This window comes from Nipponia nippon, unplaced genomic scaffold (genome assembly GCF_047370975.1).
Source record: "Nipponia nippon isolate SJK-2023a ecotype South Korea unplaced genomic scaffold, ASM4737097v1 scaffold_2, whole genome shotgun sequence".
NCBI classification, from domain to species: Eukaryota; Metazoa; Chordata; class Aves; order Pelecaniformes; family Threskiornithidae; genus Nipponia; species Nipponia nippon.
The window spans coordinates 10,621,832-10,635,964 of record NW_028262336.1 but is presented as its reverse complement, the minus strand read 5'-3'; the positions used below and the strand labels follow the sequence as shown (position 1 = coordinate 10,635,964).

At 41.8% G+C, this 14,133-nt stretch overlaps 1 protein-coding gene across 2 annotated transcripts in view; it reads right to left on the bottom strand.

The window, feature by feature from the left end:
- Positions 1 to 5,951: 5,951 nt before the first annotated feature.
- The window catches only part of ALCAM (activated leukocyte cell adhesion molecule), a 121,921-nt gene continuing 113,739 nt past the window's right edge, over positions 5,952 to 14,133 (bottom strand). For both annotated transcript variants that reach the window (XM_087758300.1, XM_087758301.1), the window contains 2 exons: positions 9,981 to 10,097; positions 5,952 to 8,259 (listed from right to left, as the gene is read on the bottom strand). In XM_087758300.1, the coding sequence (XP_087614426.1) occupies positions 10,010 to 10,097 (88 nt within the window). In that variant the 3' untranslated portion in view covers positions 5,952 to 8,259; positions 9,981 to 10,009. The remainder of the gene's footprint in view (positions 8,260 to 9,980; positions 10,098 to 14,133) is intronic.

Genomic DNA, 14,133 nt, shown 5'->3' with positions numbered 1-14,133 from the left:
CCACTGAATTTGGGTAGATGTATCGGAAGCGGGACCAGTGGAGAAGTAATTAGAAGAAGGTTGTTCATTTGGGAGGAGACTGGCTGGAGAAAAGGAGGTACAAGGGGAGCAAAAAGGTGGGTTCAGAAATGGAAAAATGGAAAGTAAGATAAAGATCAGGTGAAAAACAAAGGAGGGCAGGTTTTCCAGCAGTAGGAGTGTGAACTTTTACAGATGGTGTAGCTGTCCCACCAGCCCAAGGGAAACCCTTGGGGTAACTACTCGTCAGGTCTGCTTTGGAAAGGCCTGGTGTAGGAGCGTAGAGCCAAGAGGGATAACCTGCACCGGAATGTTAAGTGGTGTGCGGAGAGAAGGGTGGCAGATTCGTATTTCAGTAGTAGTTGTGTGTAGTTAATAGGATTTAACAGTGATAAACAGTAGCCTTGTAGCTGTGTGTAATAGCAAGCCAAATAATGTAAATTGATAACAGTAGTCTGTTTCTTAGTTAATTAGGTTATTTGATTTATTAACTATTAGTAATATGTTGATTAATCAATAAACATTATAATCCCTATCAGTTGTGTCTCAAGCCTGCAATGTAAAGGAGGAGAGTCAGGCCCTGAGGCAGCACCCTGGCAGGTAATTCTCCTGAAACTGGACCTTGCGTGACTGGCTCTCTGTCGAACAGTAAGGAAGTGCTGTAAACAGATCTTAAATATCAGGCTGATTCCTCCTCCGCTTAGGCTGTCCTCCATAGTAGTCTGCCATCATTTGAATTCCTCCTTAAAGGTGATGTATTTAATTTAAAAGCTCTTTTATTCCCAGTTGTAGCTCATTAGTTCCTACATGGTCAAAAATTGTCTTGGTGTCTCATATGTCCTGGTAAATATTTTGGTTCCAGCCAGTTTCAGATTACGGTACCTGTTTTGGAGTGGAGGGGCTTGCAAATTTTTACTTGGAACTTTATAATCAGCTTTCCAAATCTGTTTGGGTACTTTAGAGTACCTGCCATTGCAGACAGGCTGTTTTCTGGGTAGCCCGGTATCTTTTCTTCCTGTGAAATTTACAGATGTTGTTTTAGTTTCTTTTTGAGAAAATTCTCATTCCTGATTTAATTTCCTTTGAGTCTTTTCTAATGATTCTTGGTCAGCTTTAATGTCTTATGAGTCATTTCATTATTTGTTCCATCTCGGTTCCTGACAGCGTCTCTCTCACCACCTCTGTCCTGCTGTGTTAGTTTTTGAGTTAGCCAGAATTTGGTGTTTTTCCCATGTGGGTGAGCATCAGCAATACATAATGGCTGTGCTATTTGTGATATCTTCACACCAAAATTCTCCTCAGGATGGTGCAAACAGAGAGGCTGTTTTCCCACTTAGAAATTCTCTCGCCCTTGCTGCTTACTATAGCCACGTTCCCTGGTTTTGGCTATGTCTCTTCCATATGCCCAGCCAGCAACAAATGGCCATTGCTCGTATTTCAAGTGGATTTATTAGGGATGGTGAGTAATGCATTTTTATGCCGGATTACTTACTATGCACGTCTTGTATCAAGATCTAGTTGAATGAAAGAACTGAGTACATTAAAACATCATTTGAGAAGGGTTTCTTAGTTAATACCTTGAAATGCACTTGAATACTTTTCCTTATGTAAATTTATGTAAATGTTTTTGCATTGAAAGCCGAACTGTTATAATAAAGGCAGTATTATGGATGGTGAGGAAGCTGAGCTGTTTGGGTTCGGTCACCGTATCTCTTAGAGTTGAAGAGGCTCATCCTGGCCAGCCTGATTATTTTCACAGATCACAAGAAAGCTTTTTTTTCCTCTCAGTTCATTTCTGAACTCTGCATTGAATTGTACTGATTGGAGAAATGCAAATGTTTAATAAAAAGTTCTCTTGGGACCTACTGCTATGTTGAGGCTGGATTAGTGCTTCAACACGTTCTGCTCCAGGTGCTTCTGCTGGTTCAGCCATTAGACCTTCCTTAAAACTTTGGAAGCAAATATATCCTGCTTAATGCCAACTGTCTGCACGCTTTCTGTAATGGTTAAAGTTACTTTTCAGTGTTTAAATCTCTGTCCTGCTGCAACTGGAACTGGATGGATGTGTTAATTTGTTGAATTTACCTCTGCCCAATACTACAGATTGCTCCCTCTCTGGAGCTGTAGAACAGATTTGATGTCTTCCTCCGTTGGAGCTGAAGATGGCCATTAAGGGTAGCGGCTTTATAAAGGGTAGCTCTGACTGCCTTGGGATCCGGATCCATTCTTGGTGATAGCGATTAGCACCTTTTAGCTAGTGTAAATGTGGAAAAGCATATATGTAATGAGGAGACAGCAAATGTTTGAATAACTGCTCCAGAGAGAGCAGCAGAGAGAGCGTTGGGATGGAGCACTGCACCTCTTTGAGGGCTATGGCCTTGCAGGGCGGTGACCACAGCATCATTCCCATCTCAGCTTCTTTTTTTGCCCTCCCCCCCCCCCCCCCTTTTTTAAGATTTGCACTTGAAAAAGATTTAGCTGTCACTAAAGATAACTTTTAGTGAGTTATGCTCCTATTTACTGGCAATTTCACTCTTCCCTTCTCTCCCTTACCTCTTTTTTGAAGGACCGAACGATTGATTTTTCAGGCAGAGGCAGCGGGGAAAGGAGGTGGCCCACGACTGTTACTTTCTCAAGAGCTTCTATCCACTGCTGGCTTTTGTTGCCAAACTTGCACTTCTTACCCCTGCCTGTAGTATGTGTAAAAGCGTCAGTGAAAAACATCTGTTGTTCCCGATATATTTTGGATTAGGAAAATCTGGGACCCAGCACTGTGCAGAAGACACGCAGCAAACCCAGACTGTCCTGCAAAACGGATGACTTCAAGGTACACCAAGCGGGGGTTAGAAAGACATTGCACATCACAGAATTGAAACTACCTTATTCCACACACGGGTAACAACTCTAATGTTATCAGAAAGTCTCTCTGATCTAATTTCCGTATCCTGTTTCCTTCAGTTTAGTAAGTGCAGTCACTTTGGCCAGTTGTGTTTGTTGCGTGTGCTTACTTTCTTAAATTCATGGAAATGAGTGTGATCTTTCTTTATTTGGAGTAATAAAACCAGAGAGAGCTTTTATATCAACATCACTGAAACTGAATTTGTGGAAATATTTTGTCTATATGAGGTTTTGATTCTTTAATTTAATTCATTTCCTGCATTTAGATTCAATTATGTTCTTCCTTTTAAATGTATTCTGTTGTCCATGCTAGACTAGCTCTTCTTGTGACGAATGCAAATATTAACGAAATCTCGGATCTGGTGTGTAGACATTCTCGAACACTTACAATCTGAATTTGTATTTGCTTTTCTAGCTCTGGAGAAAACAAATTGTCATCATCAGCGATGTTCATATGCAGGTGATTACTTGACTGCGCTGGTGAGAATCTCAGGGGAAAAAAGGATTAGGATGATGTGAGTTTGAGCTGAGGGAAGCACTGCTCCCGTTCTGGATTTGTAGTTGGCCTCTTTTAATATAAGCTTTATTAGATAGAGAGGTTTTCTGAGGGAGGTTGAATGTAGGTTTGTATTGAAAGAAGGACTGCTTTTTCCTAGGAAAAATAAATGGGTGGAAATGACTATATTTAAATAGAATTGAATCTGTTACTTCTTAGAGCAATAGGACGTTACTTTCTTTCCTCTTCTCTCTCAAGTCCGGGGCTGGGGAATATGCAATAAATCCTTGCATCACAACTATGTGGAATATATGAATATACGTGGAATATATGAAAAAAGATCACATCCTTAAACATAAGACTTGTGCTGGCCTTCCAGTACAAAGATTCCTAATGTTATTTATTTAACATTATTTCTAGTTATATGAGTGACAGGCAAAGGGCTAGCAAACCCAACCAACCAACCAAAGAGTAAGAGGCTTAGGCACGCTGGTGCTCTCAGTATGTTGTGGTATCACGGCTGAGCCTTTGTAGCGTGGCTTAGGTTTTATGCAAGTTTTCCAAAATGGGGAAACTCCAGGGGACTCCAGAACAATGGAGACGAAGATGTAGAAGGCCAAGCATGGGAAGCTGGGTATGTTCTATTTTTTTTCCTGTTTCACAGCCCATTTTATGTTTATAGTTGTGTTAAACTGCTGGTATTTATCTCAAGGTGCTTTGGCATTTCTGAACTAAAGGTCTTACAAATCAACAGCTGATGTTGAGGGCAGCAGAGCACCAATCTGTACAGACCAGGAGAGGGTTGGTTGGTTTGCTTGCAGCCTCTCCGCCTCCCTTCCTACCCTCCCGCTGTCACGGGGCGCTGCCCTCCCCCTCTGGCAGACCACCGTCAGGGAAGGCTGAAGTCAGCCTTGCTCAGCACCGAATGATGCCAGCTGAGGATGCTTCCCTTCTCCAGGAGAGCGTGGGAGCCCTTCAGGGGTTAGGAGAAGCGCGTAACTAGAGGTTATGTACCTCCTGTGTTCCCGCCATCTTCTTCTGCCTGCAGGAGAAATCTGTTTGAAAAACGTGTATTGGGCAATTCTTGGAAACAGACACCTGGATGGAGATGCAGTCTCGTCAAAAGAAAACCCAGAAAACGCTTGCACAGATGTGGTTGACACAGGAGGTCATGATCTCATTTCATATGTCACTGCTTAATCTTAGCTGGGATAATTACGTACATATGGCTGTCTAAACATGAAGTCAACAGGAAGGTATCCAGCTACATGTGGTACTACAAGTAAATCAGATTTAACTGCAACAGCCAGCAGCTGAGGATATTAGGTGAAGATCGGATGTTCCCTGACGAAATTTATCTTAAAAAAAAAAAAAAAAAAGACAACAAATTTACATTTATTCATTCTTTGTCTGTCTCTATGGGCTGGTACCAATATGGGTAAAACTCACGTGAGTATCTCATAACGTTCAAGCAATAATATCAATATAGAATTTAGAGTTACTTATTTGTAAATGTATTTCAGAACGTGACAGAGTGAAAACTCTGTCCAGGAAAAAGTGTAACATATTGCCCAAACCATCTGTAGTGCTGGGTTGATGCTGGCAAGTGATGGATAACACGCAGACGGTCAGGTGTGGCTCATTTGTTTTCCTGGCAGGCAGGCGGGTAAGCATTTCGCACCGGTTGAGGCCGTGCCAGCTGCTACCCCTGCAGCGCCGTAGCTGTAGGTGCAGTAAAGCCCTGGAACGGCGGCCGTTCTGTAGCCCTCGGAGCCAGTACAAAGCGCCCCGATGCTTTGCCTTTTTGTGTTGACCCCAAGTACTTTCTTTTTTCCGAAGGCCTCGCCTTCTGGCCGTGCCACCATGGCGTGTCTGCGCGAGTGTGTGAACAGTGGCTCACAGCCACCGCAGGCCAGCTATCGTTTTGGTGTTACTGTTCGGGGACTTGCAGAGTTGCTCGGGAAGCCGGCGGGGTATTTTTGCACGACGCTGCCTTTGCAGCACGCAAACCTGTTGGTTCGTTCCAAGCTCAGCGGCAGCTCCCCGTGCAGCCATGAGCAGACACCACAAACTGTCTGAACTTCCCTCCCTTGAAACAAGAGGATGGGCTCTCGCCCGCTCCCCCTTGCTGTGCTTTTAAACCGTTTCTGAGCAGGGATTTTTTTCTTCCCATGTGGAGTAAACTGAAGTTGTGCTGTACAAAATCAGATTTGAACAGGCCCCCTAAGATTCACTGCTAGGGTGGTTTTTAACCAGGTCGCAAGCAGAGACCTGCACAGTGCACTTTTGGACGGTTCCACGCGCCTGCCGGGCACGTGCTTTCCTCCGAGCGGGTGCCAACGCTCTCTGGGTCCTGACCCTCTGGTCCACAGGGCGGCCCATGCACCCACGCCGAGCCCCCGGGACTCCTCGCCCCAGCCAGACTCTCCGGCGGCCTATCTGCAGGATCAGGGTCAGCAAGAGCGCGGGCTGTAGGTAAGCGAGCGCCCTCCCTCGTGTTCGTACGTGCTCTCGTAAACTGAGATTTCAGACAAGCGAGTGAAGACATACTTCGGTTTTATTGTTGTTTAGGCATGGATAGAAACATTAATTCTTTTGCACTCTTGGTTCTCGAAACGTGCCTATAGTGAACTCGGAGCAGCAAAAAACCCAGCTCCTAGGATCGACGCTTTAAAGTGCATAGGAGATCTAGCAGAATCCCAAAAGGTGAGGAGGCGTGTTTATTCCTTTTTCGTAGCTGTGGAAGCTGAAGGACTTTCTTTCTTCTCCTCTCCCCTGTATTCCCCAGACAGCGGTATGAACATGTTCAGCCCTTCCCTATGCGTCCCTCCTGATCTCTGGAGGTTCCTTCTCTGTATTTAAGAACTATTTGTAGTGCTATAAACAAAGACAGGCGGCGTTTGCACGCTCCTTCACAGGACTCGGTTACAATTTCTCCTGTTCAGAGTCACGCCCGCTGCAGGTTTTTTTAAAAAATGTGTATCGCTTGGCAGTGTTCTCACACCAAAAGAAAAAGATATATTTGTATATAAAGTAACTTTTTTGTGTGTTCACATTTTATTTTGGAAAAACAGGTGTTTAAAAATTTTAGAATTTTTTTAACAAAATTCTAAAAAGAAAAAAATCACAATATTTACAGAGATAACAGAATGGCTTAGCCATGCAAAACAAATTACTTTGGTTTTTTCCCCCATTTTACTTTGGTTTAAATATTGACCAAGATTATAATTTTTTTTTTCTTTTTGCCAAATAAAACAGTAACAAATCAAAGTTTAGAGGCATGTAACAGGATTTCCCTCTAATATTTTATACAGCGTAGAGTTTATAGGACATCTTATGTATTTAATCCATGCCAATGCACTACAGGAAGCTTTTATTAAGACATCAGTCACTACTGCCCAGACATTTAACATTTTACAAATTTACAAGTAACAGTGTTTTCTTCCCCCTAAATAATGCAAAAGTGGCAAAATACATTTCCTAACGTCCATCTTTTTCTTTTTATTTGTTTATTTATTTGTTTTTGCCTACCAGTCTATAAAAACTTACTTTTTCCCTGGATATCTGTAAATGGAGCCCCGATGTTCTGCTTGCTCTGCTGTTCCCCTCCGTCAAAGCCGCCTGGCGCTCTCTTCCAGGAGCTAACCTTCCGTGCAAGATGAAACTTCTCCCCCGTAAGTACAACCTTCTATTGGCCATTTACCCTAAAACGTTTTCTTATCAGTACCATTCTAAAAATTCCCTCCGGCATAGAACATGTTTATAAAGTTACAAACTTGAATGTAACTAAAGATACATAGACATTTCATTGTTACAATTATATGTACTGTTTGATAAATTAGGTACCAGTTAAAAACACTAAAATTATCTCAAGGTGCATTCAATATCTGTAGCATAGTTAACAAAAACACACAAAAAATATATATATATATTCTATTTTTGTGGGAAAAAAAATGCAGCTTTGATATGACCACTCTTTAAAAAAAAGTTTCCAATTCTGACTTGTATCTTTTTGAAATGAAGAAAAAGTACAGTACTTTAAGGCAGCGGATAACATAAAGGAATCAAAATTAATCCTGAATTCCAGTTCCTTATCCTAATTCTAATATGAAAGATGACTGATAACGTATCAATAACACGTGTGTCTTGCTCTAGAAGAAAAGGATTATTAGCCACCGTCCGTACGTAGGCTAGGAATTTTTCATTGTGTCCCTTGCTCAATACCCAGCCTTCTCCGTGGAAACTCTTAGTTCCCTTTCTGGCTGTTTAGCTTTGCATGGTTTTTTAAACGTTCACTTTTATTAACAATGCAGTTTATTCTTGTCACAGCTGTCACCCTTCCTCTTTACCGTGATTTCAAAGAATGAAAAAGGAGCTTGACATTTTCCTTTAAGACAATCTTACACTCTAGGTACTCGCTACAAAGCAGAGGCTTCACTGATAACAATCAGAATTAGACATGTACCTGCTCAAAGGGTGTCGTAAAAACAACTGAAATAAAACCATTACGCTATACATCAGATTAACAGCAACTCCCAGAACAAAGCCTTACAGTGTATAAAAATAGCTACGTAAAAAATTTACATAAAGGCAAACAAAAAGAAATCTTCAGTGCAGACATTTACAAAAAAATATTTCAAACAGAACACAACATGGTGACCTATCATCATGGCTGTGGCCCAAATTAGTTTGTGGGGTTTTTTTAGCTTGAGAGAATTGTGTCTAAAATCCCTTTGAAAACTTGGTAGTATGATCTGTTTAATACTTGAACCATGAATAGCTGTCACTTCTTTGTATATGTTTAAATACAATCCACGTTCATGCTTCAATTGGTCTATATGTATTCTCTGAAAATAGGAAAGAGAAAGCCAGTTAAACATTTATAAATATGTTAACCAGAATAACTACTTAGTAGCTAACCTTCCAATACAACAGCTACACGAACAGCACTTTCTTCTGCCGTTCAATGATGAGAATACTTTCTTTCACGATAAGAATAGCTGTTGCAATATTGTTCCTGGTAAATCCACTGAGTTTATCTGGTAAGTAACGGATTTATGGATAAGCTTTCCTTTATGTAGATCTACTGATCTGGAGAACTAAAATGATTAGAGTAAAAGATTGCACTGAAGGCACACGGTGTTATTTGGACTCTGATGTCAGTAAATACCCTCAGCTACCTTCAGCTCCATCTCGTCACCTCAATATTGCAGAAGGTACCAGGTCCAGGAAAAAAACACAAAACAAGCCCTCACCAAAACGACTACAGAATTGCCCCATAGAATTGGCAGGAGAAATGCTGGGCATTTACCCTGCAACTTTTTCAAGATCCAAATTTATTTTCCACTTTTTAAATCCTCCTTAGGGCGGAATATTGGTATTCCCAATTCCCTCTTTCAAACTGGTAAAACAGTGATATGGCTACCGAAGTGCAGACAGCAGTGCTCCATCTCTTTAGATACCATATAATCATTCTACCTAGTGAATTCTGACTATTTAGTGCAAAAATAGCGCCTTGTGCTTTACAATTTCAGACAATACTAACATGGACATTATTAAGAGAGCCGTCTTTATTTAAATAAGAAACTTCTTTTATCTAAATAAGAAATGTTGTAATTCCACTCACAATGCACCACCACTGAACACCTACTATTTTCGTTTTTAAGAACAGCTGACAACTAACTCAAGAGACCTCGATACAGGTGGCTGGTTTCCACACTGTTGTGCTACCACGGAGTGAATTTAAAATGGCCTTGGCTGGTCAGAAAAACGGCGTACGCCCCTGCTTTGGGTACTAAGGCGAGAGATGCAGCGGTGGCACACCGAGGCGCAGCAGCGGTGTATATACATGTGAACACCGGGTGGTGCTCTTGGTGCTCGGCAATGCTCCTCTAATTCCTAACACGACTTCTGCATCTACCCAATTATTTGTATACAGTTTATTTTATATAGGTTCCCAGTTGGGGAAACCTTCATACCTGCTGCATTGTCACCAACTTAACATACAGTGTCTCCTTCCAGGATAAAACTGATAATAGTATGAGTATGTGAAATCTTGAGTAAAAGAATGATGATGTTCTAAGGGAAGTTTCGTGCCTCTTGCAGTGATGATGCATTAAGCTGACCAAGGACTTAGAAACTTGCTTCCAGTAAGGGAAAAAGGTTCCTGTGAACATTTCAAGTCATAACTCAAAACCTTCTACACTATACCTAAACATACTCTTCATATACATACATACATGCATACACACACCCCCATATACCACAGTCACGTATTACACAAATTTATATCTTCATTTCCCCAAGTTTACGGATTAAAATAAAGCCAAGTACTAAGTTCTGTCTAAATGTCAGGCTTCTTTAATATGTGCGTATGCAGGTATGAATTCTTAACTGGCCGGGGGCTTGAGTGAGTCTGTCCTAATACCACACCACTCGACATCCCTCCAGTGCCTAACCTCTGGAAAGTGAGCAAGACTCCTAGCTGCCGCTGCGATCGCTAGGCGCAGATCACTGCAGAGGAATGGTGGACAAAGAGATGTCAAACGCTGCAATATGGAACGCTTACCTGGAATGATGACTGACACATTTTGTCTCTTAAGTTTCAGATTTATGATTGTTTTCTTCTAGTTTTTTGTTTTCTTCTATATTTCCAAGATCTTTGTCTACATGTTTTGATGCTGTCCTATAATGAAATATTAAGGTCATTTTTATATGTCTACAGCATTTTGTTCCACCCTCACATTAACACCACTGTCTCCGCCCCTCTTGGAAATACACGTTCTTACAGTTCTGGTCTGAGCAGAGCAACAGGCTCGCATATGTCTGTAAAGAGACCAACAGCACCAGTTCCCCCAGTGGAGGCAGTACCGCAGGACGTATCGCGGTGGGGCTGTGTGTGTGTGGTTTACTTCTTGAGGAATTCAGAATCGTTGTGAGCCAGCAGACATTTAGTAAGGTTAAACCAGTTGTGCAGATCCATGTTTCTTGACAAATTAATTGTGTAGGTTGTTTCAATAAACAAGAGTTTGCTTTAAGGCGTACTAAAACGTTAGAAGTGTGGCTAAGATATCTCGATCAACATAGCAATCTTTTGTGTACTTGTAGTAATTGACTTTCAGAGCCCGTGCCAAACAGGAGCTCTTTAACTGTGAAGAAATTAATGAAAATTCTGGCAACACTGAAAAAACCCTCTCTGGCTTCCAGACCTGTGCTGGCTATGACTGACAAGCTTTGGGTAAAGAAGAGGTTGTGTAAATGTTTGAGGCGGGGAAAAAAAAAAGAGGTATGTCATGTTGAAAATAGCAGGTCTTCCTTAATGCAAGTAGTGGAGATGCATTAATGAGTTAAGTGCTTCGTTTAGCTTAGCACAGTAAAACCACTAAGCCATTCATTTAAGGTGTGAGAAGCCTCACTGTCTGCCAAGGTGAAAGATTCCTGCAGTGCTGCGATAACATTTTGAAGGCTGCGATTTTTAAAATGTAAATGGGCAAATGTGTTTGAGTGGGACAAAGTAAATCCCTTGTGTCAAAGCAGATTATTGTATATGCATTTTCTCTACGGATAATTTGTTTCCCCTACAGAAAAGTAACGTCTGTTGCGACAGATTTGTGCATATGCTCACCCTTGCTTTAGGGTAAAGACCCGTAGTGACACCGACTTGCAAAATACAATGAAGACACAGGTTAGCAAGATAGTGTGACATGTCACGCCGACACCATGCAGGTATGTACCTCCCAAAACCGCTGATCTGAATATTTGCTAGTGGAGCGTTTCTGTGCACGTCCTCCATCTGAGCAGAGGCCGCTAGCAGTGCCTGAGCGCTACGTCTGCCCTGAGGTGAAGTAGCCTTGACCGGTGCAGTTAAGAGAGTACAGTTTAGTTCTTGTCTCGGAAGAGCTGCTGATGGGGTGCAAACGCACCCAGCCCTCGGCGCCTCTGGGAGGGCTGCTGAAATGCTGCTCCCCGGGCTGGGGAGCGGTGTGTGAGGTGGAGTGCCAGGGGCCTGGGATTCTGGGCCCGAAATCCCACCGATTACACTGAACGGGACCATTCTAAAATCTTTGGGGTATCAGAGTAGGTTATTTCCCAAGTGGCTGTAAGTTTTAATGCTTCAAAGCTGCGTTTACCTTTTACTACTGGTTTTAGAGTGCCTCTGTTACGTTTGCGTGGCTGACTGCAAGGTGTCTGTGCTGAAAACCCACTTAGGGCAAAGATCCAAACTTCTGCTTACTGCAGGCCAATTTTATTTTTAAAACGCTGAGATTATATCACAAAAAAGTAACTCATTCTACAGTGGTAAATTTCTGCTGTGCAGTAACTTTCTGCTTTCTTCTGGTATTCAAAACCTGAAACACGTGATGTGCACAGAAGGAAAGGATCTAAGATGCAATGAAGAAGAAAATTCAGTGCTTTGGTAGAGATTGACCTTCTGCGACCATAATAACGTTTCACAGATCTCTTTAATCCTAGTAAAACAGAAACAAACAAATCCCTTAAAAGTGAGAGAAAAAAAATTTCTTTAAATTAAAAAAAATGTTTGTTTTAGGTAGAGCACAGGATTTGGTTTGTCATATGGCTGATGAGTCTTTTCCATAAATAAGTCTTACAAAATTGGAGACAGTAGGAAAAGAGATGAAAAGCTGAAACAATCTGGACTCGGGCAATTACCTGAGCTGAAACAAGTCGGAGGCGAGAAAGCAGCATCATGCACGTCTGCCCTCGCGTAACCGCTTGTGTCTGCTCTTGGAGACGAGAGTGGAGTGGATGGGCTATTGGCATGGCTCAGTGTGATCCTTTTTTGGGTTTTTTTTTGGCCTCTTATCAAGAGTTTTACAGTGCCCAAAGCAGACTGGATTTCACATGAGCTGGCACTTAACAGCAGAGGGGCTGTAACTGGCATTATGGTCTTTGAGTAGGTTAAAATTGTTCAATGACTAAAGCTGGGAGGTTCTGCAACGTGAACCGGTTTTGATTTTTAAAGTGTTCAATTTTAGTTCAGCATTCAATGAAAACTGTTCCCCTCACCAAACGTCACCTCTATTTTCCTAAAGCCAAAATGAGTGAAAAAGGGAGATTTAAAAGGCAGGCAATCCAGAACTCTTTTGGAGGACGGTATATACCACTTGCTTGAAATGAGAGCAGCAGCAGTTTTTCATGTCTGACAACCAGATGGATTTAGATTCTCGGTGCCTGAGACTGAAATAGAGCAGGTTAATTCTGGTGGTCTGGTGATCTTGCTGTTTTTTTTGTTTTGTTTTGTTCCCCAAATACTGATACCTAGGCAGATTCACTACCTCAGCATAAGCAATACTGCTGCCTTTTTTAGTGCTATCTAAATAGTGTTATTAAAAGACAGAAGAGTAATTTTGCACTGGGTTGCAGCAGTGCGACCCATTGGCGGTGCTCTGCCAACAGCAGAGGAATAGGTGACCCTGGCACGGCACCAACCTTCAGGGCTCGAGAGATGTGGCCTGGGTTTGTACCAGAGAAATGGCTCAAAGCACGGCTTCCGTTGCTTTCTGAGGCGACCTCAGGCACAGGACAAACGGTCCTTTGCCAGCTTAACGTTCAACACCAGTTGTTCCTTACTTTTTTGGTGCATTAACTACTGTCAGCTTGCTCCGCTTGCAACTCAAGAGCCACTTCCTGATGATCTCTGAGCAGCGGGGCAACGTGGTCCGGATGGATGGAAATATTCCAGAGGATTTGCTGAAAAGGGCAAGACGGCCCGCTTTGCCCAGGCCATCTCACACACTGGAACATTATCTCCAGCTCCACAAACAAAGCCCACACCTTAGCATGCTCTGGCCATATTGTTCTGAAGAGCAAGAAGTGGGTTGTATGAATACGAGTTTACTTACGTCTCTCAACTGTTTTTTTAAAATCCATTTGTAAAACATGGATCATTCTGAGCTCTTGCTAAAATTATGACTCATATTTTACATTTATCTATGCTTGCTCTTCAGCAAAATAATTATCCTCAGGGAATCCTAATCAAAATCTCTCTGTAAGCAGTACCAAAGTGAGGTTTTTAGTTTTCTTTGCAGAGTGTGTGTGTGCTGAGAGGCCGTTGTTTTCATGGATTTTGTTTAGATACTGTTCATAGCATTGTTTTTAATATAAAGACCATTTTCCATCTCACTTGTTTTGCCTGCTATACAGTAAATACAGACTGCATAAAGATGACTCAAAAATTGTTGCTGGGTTTTCATTCCTCATTTCTTCTTTAATCTCACAAGTCTAGGCCTCACCCTCAATACTGCTTAAGGAAGGAAACCTGCAGTGCTTTTTGTCCTCGTTACCCAAGCTTGCGATAATGACGGGTAAGAGAATACTTGTAGGTGTAGTTCTGGGTGCTGAAGCAAGCGCCATGAATGTCATTAAAGCCTGCATTACTTTTGAAAGGCATGTTAGACACTCAACTGCACTGTTGCATAAGATTTTCTAGGAGCTAATGGTCTTATACATCCAAAGCTGGATTAATTGCAACCTCTTCCTATTTACCCCAATCTTGCCTTCCACTAATTATTTTGAAATGTCCATCAGTAGGAAAAAAGGCAGAGATATTAAAAAAAATATTACCAGTCATCAAGAAATGAGTGACCATTGTTTTATCTGTGCCACTTTTATAGAAGTTTTGTGACATGAACTGACACTTCAGAGATGGCTGTAACTTTGTCTTTTCTCTGGAAGGGAATTGCACGAAAAACAATACAAAT